The sequence below is a fragment of the Boleophthalmus pectinirostris genome, unplaced genomic scaffold (assembly GCF_026225935.1).
Source record: "Boleophthalmus pectinirostris isolate CB_2022bp ecotype Guang Dong unplaced genomic scaffold, ASM2622593v1 HiC_scaffold_1, whole genome shotgun sequence".
Lineage (NCBI taxonomy): Eukaryota > Metazoa > Chordata > Actinopteri > Gobiiformes > Gobiidae > Boleophthalmus > Boleophthalmus pectinirostris.
In genome coordinates this window covers 14,891,887-14,904,463 of record NW_026570970.1, presented here as the reverse complement: position 1 = coordinate 14,904,463, position 12,577 = coordinate 14,891,887, and the positions used below count along the sequence as shown (strand labels likewise).

The 12,577-nt window shown below is 38.0% G+C and overlaps 1 protein-coding gene across 1 annotated transcript in view; it reads right to left on the bottom strand.

The window, feature by feature from the left end:
• The window catches only part of nme9 (NME/NM23 family member 9), a 23,030-nt gene extending 10,453 nt beyond the window's left edge, over positions 1-12,577 (bottom strand). Inside the window, exons 1-10 of the mRNA XM_055148725.1 lie at positions 12,527-12,577; positions 12,271-12,374; positions 12,121-12,192; positions 11,179-11,248; positions 10,986-11,068; positions 10,811-10,903; positions 7,499-7,650; positions 4,493-4,689; positions 2,265-2,409; positions 1,464-1,571 (exon numbers count right to left, since the gene is read on the bottom strand). Coding sequence (XP_055004700.1) covers positions 1,464-1,571; positions 2,265-2,409; positions 4,493-4,689; positions 7,499-7,650; positions 10,811-10,903; positions 10,986-11,068; positions 11,179-11,248; positions 12,121-12,192; positions 12,271-12,374; positions 12,527-12,551 — 1,049 coding nt within the window. The 5' untranslated portion in view covers positions 12,552-12,577. The remainder of the gene's footprint in view (positions 1-1,463; positions 1,572-2,264; positions 2,410-4,492; positions 4,690-7,498; positions 7,651-10,810; positions 10,904-10,985; positions 11,069-11,178; positions 11,249-12,120; positions 12,193-12,270; positions 12,375-12,526) is intronic.

Here is a 12,577-nt window from a genome sequence, read left to right as displayed (position 1 = left end):
TGGTCCCATGGTGACGTCATTGGACTAATGGACTGGCGAATGTATGGATATAAATTAAAGCTCCTATATTATGCAAAAACAACTTTTAGTTATGTTATAATATTGTGACCTGCTCAAAAACATACCTGGAGTTGTGTTTTGTTTCATTCACACATGTTTAAGTACTCCTACATTATTAGTCTGTCTACATCTCCAAAGCTCAAAACGCTCTGTTCCACCTTGTGATGTCATGAAGAGCTAGTTTTCAAGTTAACAGCTCCTTTTACCTTTAGTTCAGTAGAGATTGGCAAATCCTGGGCTGAAATCACCCAAATAATTCTAGTGAAGAAAGACAGGAGCAGCACCATACCTGTACCATATTTTCCGGACTATAAGGTGCACTGTCATTGAATGGTCTATTTTCGAACTTTTTTCACAAATAAACCGCAACGGACTTTAAACGAAACACAACAGTTGGATGGGTTAGTGGGACTTTGTTTGGCGCGTTCACGGTGACTCTGGGCTTTGTTCAGTTGTGGCATGTAGGGAGGGTGCTGTCTGGGACCGCTGGATTGTTGGCATGTTCGCAGTGACTCAGTTGTGCATTTGTGGCTAGAAGTTGCACTCGCTTTTTCAGTTCGTTCCTCCGTTCCATTCGTCATCCGTGTGGAGTGATGAGTGTGGCTGTGGGTGTTTTTTGCTGCGCGGTCGCTGTCTGCTCCGTGCGTGTTTGCGTGCGCTGCAGGTGTCGTGCTGGGACACTCGAGGGGATTTGTGTATAGGGCGTTCTGGATTGTGGGGCATGCAGTCGTTTTTTGATGGGTTTGGGGGCTTATGAGCGCTCCCTGTGGTGCGGAAAATACGGTAAATCCACAGCGCATTCTCACTTTCGACACACGGATCCAGTGGTCTTGCTCGCCCCGGGGAAACAGAGGTACGGGGACACAAACATGATACAAACGTTTTTCACCATCTTGCAGTGTGTCATCGCGTCGGAAGGGTGACCGCTTATTTTTTAAGTGGAATAAACGTTTACATGACCTCGGAATAAATTAATTCGGCTTTATACTGAATAATCATTATGAATTAAGTGTTCACATGGTCTTTTTAAAGCAGAATTCATTTTTATTCTGAGTTAGATTATTAGATTATTCGGAGTTAAAGCTCTCAGGTAAATGGGGCACTCGTGATGTCATGAAGAGGTAGTTTTCAAGTTAACAGCCCCTTTTATCTTCAGTTCAGATGGGCAAATCCTGGGCTGAAATTATCCAAATGATTCTTGTGAATGTGTATGGAGTTTAAAAACAGGTGGAAGGTGGAAGTGTTTTCTGTTTAAGAGAAAAACTCAGCCTAAATATGCAGGGTTTGTGTGTTAAACATGTGTGAATGAAACAAACACAACTCCAGGTCTGTTTGTGATAAGGAAACATTATAGTATAGATCAGAAAATAGTGTAATACAAGCCCTTGAAAGACAGAACTCACCATTCTGGATTTTCATCTTTAGCTTCAACCACATCAGACGGACCAAGCATGTTTTTCCAATCCTGGACTGCCTCAGCTTTAGCCAGCACTAAAGCCAGCACAGGTCCACTGTAACAAATAAGAGTGTCACCTATCTTCAGTTTGGTGTTAAAAAATCATTGACATTTTCTTTGACTTTTGTGCTTGCTGTGATGCTTCAGACCAAAATATCAAATGAACAATTTATAGTGTAGAGACAAAGGTTAAAAAAACAACTACAGTTATTATGCATTCAAGTCAGTTAAAGGTCCTAAACTGATGTTACATATTGTACAAAACTTTAAGCCTTGTTAGAATGTTAGAATTGTGTTTTGTTTCTTTCAGACATGCTTGATTAATCCTTTTTTATCAGGCTGTTTACATCTCCAAAGCTCAAAATGCTCTGTTTAACCTTGTGTAGTCACGTATTGGTAGTTTAGAAGTTAACAGCTACCTCTTTATTGAGTAGAAACTGGAAATTTCAGGGCTGAAATTTTCCAAATGATTGTAATATGGAGGCATATGGAGTTTATTTTATGTATTACCACATGAAATCACAAGGAGTGTTTTCTGTTTGGGAGAAGAACTCAGCCTAAATATGCAGGATTTATGTGTTAAATGTGTGTGAATGAAACAAATCACAACACCAGATATGTTTGTGATGAGGAAACAACATTAGATCAGAAAAAAAGTGAATAGTATAGGTCCTTTCTTTATATAAAATTGCAGTGTATACCCAGAAATACGGTCGATAAGTATAAAGTATGACAGTCTGCAAGTTACCTGGTCATAGTTTTGAGCAGTGCTGGGAAGTAGCTCTTATCCTCTTGTTGGGAGTAAAACTGTCTGACCTCCTCCTCTGTCAGCGTCACCTCTCTCTGAAGAGTCACAGTGAAGCCCGCCTCGTGGATTCTGTTCAGGATTTCATCTGAAAATATGAATTTAAACAAAAGAGGAGTCATTACTGAAATATTCACATCCAAAGAGTCAAAGTTGTCAAATTCTCTTGTCATTTATGTGTCCTTTGAAAAGTGAGCTGTTAAAGGGTCCGTTATAATGTTGTTTCCTCATCACAAACATACCTGGAGTTATGTTTTGTTTCATTCACACGTTTAACACACATATTTAGGCTGAATTCTTCCCTCAAACACATGACATCACAAAGTGGAACAGAGCATTGGAGATTTAGACAAACTAATAGTAAAGAGTTTCTCAAACATGTGTGAATGAAACAAAACATAACTTTATGGATGTTTTTTTTAGGAGGTAACTGCATTATAACATGGCTTAAAGCTCACAGTCAGCAAGTTTAAATGTAATTTTTTTTTAAAAAAGGCCATATGAGTATGAGCCGTATGAGCGCATAAGCAATGGTTGTCAGAGCATTACAAAAGGGTTTCAAGTTCACATTATAGAATTTGATGTTAAGATTTTATGAATGGCAAAGGGCAGATGTAACTCAATTGGAGAGAAAAATGTGCAGAAGAGACGACATTGAACTTAGCATCAGTTGTCATTTCATATGAAAAGGCCCAGAAATGACAAAGATTTGAATCGTTTGAATAAATTATACAATCGAACTTCTGCTCTCCACCTCAAGTTGAAATTATATAATGACATTAACAACAGTATCAAAAATCAGATCATAACTGATACTTATTATTAGTGGTGTGCAAAAATATTGAAATATCTATATATCGTATTGTTTAATGTGATGATACAGTATCGATATCATGAGCTGCTGTATCGATATATCACCAAGAGTATTTTGGTGTATTTTAATAAGTTATTTTGTTACAGAGCAACAGTTTTGTGGTTTGTTTAGAGCAGGCATGTCCAAACCTCTAAACTTTAGAGGAAGGAAAATCGTTTATGCGACACATTTGACATTTTCACTGGTTTGAGGATTAAAATGGGCGTGTTTCATATTAACTTTGCACAGGAAGTGGTTTAACAAAGATCACAACCTCGATTTAGCCCTTATTTTTTATGGAACCGTATCAAATCGATTTGAAATAAATCGCTTCGAACCGAAAGTGCACTGTATTGAGAAAGGTACTGTATCGTGGCCTATGTATCGAGGTATGTATCGTATTGGAAACTTCTTAATGATGCCCAGCCCTACTTAATATCCTTTAATTAATTTTCTGTTAGTAATGTTTTTATCTGTCTCCGTGCAGCACTTTGGAAAATGTCTGTTTATTAAATGTGCTATATAATTAAAGTGGATTGAACTCTAAAACCAGCATTAAAACTAGATACTAATTTCAGTATTGCATCAGAACAAGTATAGTACCACATAGACAAGTATACGCCACATGGTAATGTAAAAGAAAATACTGTGATTTAATGTTGAAAATTCTATTGCCTATTAAAGAAATTATTGCGGTATTGGAATAGGTTATAAGTAGGGATGTAACGATATCAAAATCAACGATATTATCACACTGTGCATCTCACGGTATGATATTTATTTTGGAGAGGCTGATATAATTGTAAATAGGACACTTTTTTGCTTTTAAAATACCCTGTCAAGATTTTGGTGTGAGTTATTACCATAATCCCAAGAATTCAAGTAAAAATCATATTACTTCATGTTGTCTGCACTGCAATGAATCATGGGATATGTAGTTCCCGATGTTCATAAGATGTTGCTACTATAAAACCACGCATTTAAGCAAAGGAAGTCAATATATTGTGAGACTTTTGACGATTCAATATCACGATATTTCGGTTATTGTTACATCCCTAGTTATAAGTATGGAGTCTATTCCTTAGTGAGTTTGAGATTTTAGTATCATAAAACACTAACTAACATCACAGCATGAACGCAACCCCTTCAAGAATATCTGTATTTTCAATTACGCTCAAAACTAATGCATAAACTCAAACTCATGCTTTGAAATTGCTTTGAAATACCACCACATCTTTTCATCAGCCTATATGCAGATTCACAGCACATCCCCTTATGCCAGTGTGCTTGTTTTTGTTGCACTTGGCACCTGCCCTACCCCTTCTCTCTCGGGCAACGCCAGGCCGGATGAGCGCCAGTGTCCTCTCCGCAGGCTCTTCCTTCCCATCATGCTCGGCGGCTGTGGTCGTCCTGAAGTTGGGGAAGAGAAAGGCGAGTTCCCTGCTGGCCTGGTCACTGTCCCCGCTACCGTGCACCGCGTTGTACAGGGATTGAGTGCCGTATTGTGCCCGTAAGCTGCGGGGTGCCAGGGGTGAAGGGAGAGGAGAGCAGATGGTAACTCAGCTGGCATTCCTCCGACAGAGAGGCATAATATTTGGGTGTGTCTGACAGAATGGGCCAGAATGTGCTGTTCGTTTCCCTTTTTACAGCCCTTGGACCGGGGTTGTTCACACTGTTCCAATCAAGTATGCAAAAACATGTCCCTCGGCATGACTCAGGTGAAATCAGTGGTTTTTAAATTGGGTTTTACGAGATACTACACTTGGTACGTTGGCATCTGTCGTTATATGCCAGGATATAGGAGTCATGCAGTTTAGTTAAAGGGCTCATATTAGGCTATTGTCTGATTTATGTTATAATGTTGTCTCCTCATCAAAAACAGACCTGGAGTTATGTTTTGTTTAATTTACTTATGTTTAACGCACAAACCCTGCAGATTTAAGATGAGTTATTTTCTCAAAAACAGAGAAAACGCTCTGTTCCACTTTGCAATGTCATGCTGTAATAAAGGCTTGAATTATCTGCATAATTTCAGCCCTGTGAAAAAAAGTGTAGAAACTAGTGGAAAAGAACGCCATGGCCTGTACAGGGGCAAACTCCCTTGATTCTGTTTTCCACGTAGGAAAACAATACAAAAAAATATTCCATTGTCTATTTTCTTGTCCCTACACAAGAGAACAAGTTCCTTCTCACACGTTAAGTCGTGTGACGTCACATGCCCATTCTCTATTGCCAATAATAAAGGATTACTCAAATATGTGAATGAAACAAAACACAACTCCAGGTTTTTTTTTGAGGAGGTCACAGCATTATAACACATCTTACAGCTCACAAGAGTCAGTTTTGCTAATATAGGACCTTTAAAGCTGCACTGTGTAACTGACATGCCACCTGTATGTCTCCAAGGAGATTGCTGAAATTTTCCACAGCATGGCATTTATCTGTCTATCTACAGATGAAATATCGATATCATGAGCTGCTGTATCAATATATCACCAAGAGTATTTTTGTTATAGTTTACTCAATTATTTTGTTACAGAGCTACAGTTTTGTTGCTTGTTTAGAGGAAAGAAACTTGTTTATGCAACACATTTCACATTTTCACTGTTTTGAGGATTAAAATGTTTGTGTTTCATATTAATTTTGCACAAGAAGTGGTTTAACAAAGACTTTTAGTATCACAGTCATGAATTAGCCTTTATTTTTTTATTGAACCCTATCGAATTGATTTGAAATATATCGTATCGAATTGAAAGTGCACTGTGCATCGAGTGCATCGAATTGATTTGAAATATATCGTATCGAATTGAAAGTGCACTGTATCGAGATATGTATCATTTCGGCAACTTCTTAATGATACCCAGCCCTACAGACGACACCAGGTTAAGTTACAAGTCTGATTTGTAATTATTGTGGTTTTGTAGTTCGTAGTTTGAAATGTAAGCGATAAAAATACCTTTGTGTGAAAATGGTTTAATGACACTGTGGCAAAGGAATAATATCTCCATGGAGACAAGCACATGGCATGCCCTCCATTATAAAATGTGGAATGTGCTGTGCGTTTCCTTTTTTACAGCCCTTGGACCGGGGTTGTTCACACTGTTCCAATCAGATATGCAAAAACACGTCCCTCTGCATGAGTCAGGTGAAATCAGTGGTTCTTAAATTGGGTTGCACTCGATAATACAGTTGGTACACTGACATCTTTCATTAGGATACAGGAGTCATGCAGTTTAGTTAAAGCTGCACTGTGTAACTGTCACGCCACCTGCACGTCTCCATGGAGATCGCGGGAATGTTCCACAGCATGGCATTAAACTTATCTATCTACAAATGACACCAGGCTAAGTTACAAGTCTGATCTGTGGTGTTTAGGTTAGTTTATTTCCCATTTGTCGTTAAAATACACATTGGAAAAACATGCACAAAAAGTGTCTCTATGCCATGAAAACACCTTTATGTGAAGACATACAAGATAGATGAGTTTAATGCCACTGTGGAACATTACAGCCGACCCAATAACATATCCATGGAGACGAGCAGTTGGCGTGCCCTCCATTCTAAAAATGACATCAAGCACCTTTAAATTGTTCTTTATTTTAGTTTTATTCATATAGCTGCTACATTTGGACCTGTCTAATTCATAGATATTTAGTCCTAGTTTAGTCCTAGTTTAGCTATGTAGATTTTGTAGATGTTGTTCTTGGTCCAAAGCTCATTTTGCTGCATTAAAGATTAAATTATACTTAGAGACTCCAATATTTTTTCATCTCTTATGCTTAGTGTAAAAAGCTTCAAAATCAGCCAATTGAAAATAGAGATTATAATGTTTATTAAAGTGTGTATGACAAATTTTTACTTAACTTGGTGGGATAATATCTGTAAATATAAGTGATAGTTTTACACAAGAAGCAGTTTGTGAAGAAAAGATGAAAAATATGTTGAAAATTACAGGAAGTAAGAGACCTGTTCTAAAGAGTTCCAGACTGATCACATCTCACTAAGAGAATTCTAAACTCAGTCAGTATTATTTAAGTATTATAATTAAGGTGTTTTCTTATATTTTTGTCTGTCAAATAATAATCTCTGTGTACATTAGGAGTATTGGCTCAGTCTATGGTTGCTTGGTAACAGTAATGAAATTACCTAGCGTGATGTCATGATTTCCAACCAGAAAGTTTATAAAATTTTCAGCAAAATCTTAAATACAATGATCTTGTGTGTGTGTGTTTAAGTAAAATGAGTAGTCCAACTTGTCATGGGCACTTCAAACTGTGTATCAAGCCGACTTTGTGCGCTGTGTGGTACATTTGCATAGACTAACCTTTGTGGCTTGTCTCTCCTGGCCTCCTCAGTATCTGCGGGGCCAATGAAGTCAAGCCACTCGCTGACAGTGTCTGAGCTGTCAGACTTGGACAGGACCAGCATCTGAGAGGGACCACTGGACATGAACTGCACCAAGTCCTCAAACCACGGCTGAGCATCACAAGAACACAAAGAGAAAGACAGAACAGATTAAATTATGAAGAGATGGCACTTTCTTCTTATTTTCTTATGTTCTTCCTTTTGCACATGAATTATTTCTCATCTTAACCACATACTCCGCAGGCTCCTTTATCTTACTAACTACCTTCATTTACTCTTTTAAGGGCCTGTATTATACTATTTTCTGATCTATATTATAATGTTTCGTCATCAAAAATATACCTGGAGTTGTGTTTTGTTTCATTTATTGTGTTTTAAAACTTGACACACCGTCACTAGAATCATTTGGATAATTTCAGCCCTAGAATAGCCAGTCTCTGCTCAACTAAAGTGAAAATGTAGCTGTCAACTTGAAAATTACAGTTTCATGACATCACTAGCTGGAACAGAGCATTTTGAGCTTTGGATGTAGGCAGACTAATAATTAGGATGACTCAAACATGTGTGAATGAAACAAAACACATGTTTTTGAGGAGGTAACAACATTATAACTTGACTTAAAGCTCACAAGAGTCAATTTTGCGTAATACAGGACCGTTAAACTCTTTAATTTCATCTGTCTTGGAGACAAACAGGGGATGCCAGTCAGCCAAATTACAGGTCAGGTCTCTGGAGAGGCAAGACTGCACACAGTTATAAGAATGCATATTTCAGGGTATTACCACCCATAACTGAATGCATGGCAAAATATATAAATTTAATGCCATACTGTGAAACAAATACCTGCTCGAATGTCCCCTGGCTTGAAAGTCCCCAGCTAGAACGTCCCATTCTCTCAAAGGGAACATCCCCCTCCCTCCCTGCACACGAGTAACTGCTGTGCTCGGGAGGGGGGGGCATTCTCACCATGTCACGCACTGATGTATTGAGTTAGAAAATCAGCAATCTATATCATAATAAAATGTGAATGTAGCAAGATCCAAAATTCTGTATTCCTGGTTCCTCTGCTGATGCGTACTTGAATCGTGGAGCTCCAGAGCTGTTTTATTGTGCACATATATAACGTTTCCCCGCATCCCACTTTGCTGCCTGTAATGAGGCAAAGATTGCAGACATTACCCACACTGGCAGTGCTTTTAAATGCTACATTGGTCACAAAATGTTTTTGTGTTTTTCAGTTTACAGTATATGTATATAGATTAACTAACTTTGTTTCATAAAGGGTACAATTCAGGGAGACTTTCCAGGTTCCTGTGAAACATTTCGGGCAAAGCAACATCTACATGCATGAAGCAGGTGATGGACAGTCCCTAGGCAACAGAGTATTGCCTCCATAACAATCATTTGAATCAGTAAAGTGAACATGCTGCATACAACCACTGTAGCTGTTTAATTCCCCTAATTATCTAGCCTGGACATGTATTCTTGTTATATTTGTATTCAGAATTTGTAACCATTAACTCCCATCACAAATAGGCTGATATGCAGGAAAAAGCCGCTTACACAGCAGCTCTATTTTTGAGCCCTGTGAAAAATGCAGATGGACGTGAGATGTGCTGCAGCTACTAAATGAAATGATTCTGCACCAGCTGTGACTGCTCCCTGCTCTAAATGCCAAGACTCAACACAGACTTTCTTCACACTCAAAAGGGCCCATATTGCACTATCTTCTGATCTGTTATCATAATGTTTCATCATCACAAACATACCTGGATTTGTGTTTTGTTTCATTCACATGTTTAACACACAAACCCTGCATATTTAGGCTATGTTTATATGACGATGGTCTGAACAGAAGACGCAAAAGTGGTGTCGCGTCTTCACTTTTTATTCCCTGTTTAGACGAGGCGGATAGGCAGTGACACTAGGTGGTAATGCATGCGACGTAAACGCGTACGTTACGTGAGCAGATCTGACCAGAGTTTTGCGTCTTGGGCAGTGTCGACAGAAGCGCTACGGTGGAGCGTATTCAACTTTTTCACTCTAGAAGGTGGTTTCAGATTTTTGCATTTTTAAGCCCCCAAAACGATGTCACTGTCTAAACGAAAGGCACTTCCGATAAAATATTTTGTGTTTTTTACCCGCAAGTGTTCTCATGTAAACAGGCCTTTAAGTTGTGGTCTTCTAAGGGCCTGTTTACACGAGAACGCTAGTGGGTAAAAACATCAAAATATATAGTCTAAACGCGGAATAAAAAAGTGAAGAAACAACGCCACTTTTGCATCTTCTGTTCAGACTGTCAACATATAAATGTAGCCAAAGTCCCATATGCATTTCAGACCATTTGTCTTGATCAAAATATTATGTTGTGTGATTGCAATTTATTTGTTATGATAGATTTTAGTACTTATTAGGTGAAGCGTTTTGAAATTGTTTTGTATTTTAGCATCTACTATATAAATTAAGTTTATTTTTAAATCATCCCTTTTCGAAACAATAGAAATAACAGGACTTCATCATTCTCAGCGTTTATTTATGTAATTCTACTACGTTGTACCTCATCTATGTTTTTGAGTTATGCTCACTTATACCCACAACAGTTCCCTTTAATTTAATTTTTTTTTTTTTAAATTACTCAAAAAGAAGAACATGTTACAGCAACTTGACATAATTAAGTTAGTAGGACTGTCTAAAACTTTGAGTATACTTAATCTATTTATTTACTTTAAAAGTTCAGGTTTACAGTGTGTCATGTCATGTGGGAATACAGGAAGTGCTCCACTGTGTTTTTAAATTCTAGACATCTTCACTAGAATCATTTGGATGATTTCAGCCCTGGAATTGCCAATCTCTACTGAACAAAAGGTAAAAGGAGCTGTTACCTTGAAATTTGGAGCATTTGGAGCTTTGGAAATATAGAGTAATAGAGTAATAATGAAGGATTACTTAAACATGTGTGAATGAAACAAAACACAACTCCAGGCATGTTTGTATAACATAACTAAAAGCTTCCGAGTTAATTTTGCATAATAAAGGACCTTTACTGCTCCCGGTGTTATTTACAATGTTCACTTCTGCTTCCTAAACCCTGCTTTTTAAACATAATTCATAAATTGCAATTCATGTGTGAAAAATCCCAATTACAATTTTTTCCCCCCAAACCGTGCAGGCGTCAAATGCAAACTCTTGCCTCCACGCTATAAGCTTCTTTAGTGTATGCGCTGTATGCTCTTTTATCCCCTAATACATTCTCCTTGTTTCCGAGCAGTACCTCTTGTGCTTCGTGTTGATAGAAATCTCGAGCCTCTGTATTTGTTAGCGTGCGCTCCTCGTGGACCAGGATCTCAAAGCCAGCGTCTTGGATCTAGCCAGGGGAATAATAAGAAGCGCTTTAATTGATGTCAGCAGAAAAGCTCAGGCGGTGTTCAGAGATAGTCCCTGTGTACCTTCATTATGATCTCATTTGCCTTGCCATGAGCTACAGCATCTGGTTTGAGAATGGCGACCGTGCAGGATTTACTGGCAGGCACTAAAACAGAGGAGAGCAGCCCGGGCGATTACTGCTAATACTGTTCAATGCAAATGAGTGAGATAGCAGTAAGTGGTTATAAAGATAATGCTATTGTAATCTAGTCGTACCAATCATGTTTTCTTGGTCTTCTGGCTGAGGTGCAGGCTCCTCATCCTCGTCGAGGCCTTCATCTTTGATCTGATAAATACACAAGCACAAGAGAATAATAACTATTTATTAAAGGGCACATATTACACAAAATTGACTCTTGTGATCTTATAATGCTGTTACCTCATCGAAAAACATACCTGGACCTGGAGTTTTTTTTTATTTTATTCATTTCACACATGTTTGAGTAATCCTGCATTAATAGTCTGACTACATCTCCAAACCTCAAACTGCTCTGTTCCACCTTGTGATGTCATGAAGCAGTAGTGTTCAAGTCAAAAGCTTTTGTTCAGTAGAGATTGTAAATTAAAAACACAGTGAAGCATTTTGTATATTACCACATGACATCACAAGGGGGAACAGAGTGTTTTCTGTTTGAAAGATGAACTCAGTCTAAATATGCAGGGTTTGTGAGTTAAACATGAGTGAATAAAAAAAAGAAACACCTCTCCAGTAGGGCTGGGTATTACGGAGAAGTTGCCAGTACAATACATACCTTGATACACAGGCAATGGTATGATGGTATAATACATCTCTATACAGTGCACTTTCGATTCAGTACAATATATTTCAAATTGATTTGATACGGTTCAAGAAAAAATAAAGACTAAATGATGGCTGTGATACTAAAAGTCTTTGTTAAACCATTTCTTGTGCAAAGTTATTATGAAACACGCACATTTTACTCATCAAAACAGAATAATATGTTTCTTCACCTTCAACTCACAAAAACTCAAAACTGACTATCATGACATAAAACAAACTTTAATTACTTTTGTTTTTGAGGTAACAGCATTATAACATCGCTTAAAGCTCACAAGAGTCAATTTTGCGTAATATAGGACCTTTAAGAGAAGTTAGTAGTTAATTCAACTTTACAAAGATATTGGCAAATTACTCACTGCGTAAAATAAGAAGGTCGGTTCACATTTGCCTCGATATCTTCCCAGAGCTTCAATACTGTCTGCTTCTGCCTAAAAACAGATATTTTCAAATATTGTTTCAGATTGTATTAATATAAAAGTCCATTTACAACTTGTAGATAAACTTACTGCGGCAAAATGCAAAAGCTCATCTCCCAATTCGTTTTTAATTTTTCTCAGAAGACTTATCACAGCTCGACACGGGCCACACCACTGTTGGTACACATCCACAACTACAGATGATAAAGACAAGGAGACTGTGCTTTATACAGTGACCACAAGAGGGCAGCAGAACACTTCAAACTCGGACACATGCTCGGACATGTCGGCATATTCTCCTTTTAGCTTTGTATTTATTCAAGGTTTTTGCTGATTATACTCTTACCAGTAAGGCCTTTGGTAGCAAGCATTTCTTCCCATTGCTCCTGGTTACTTA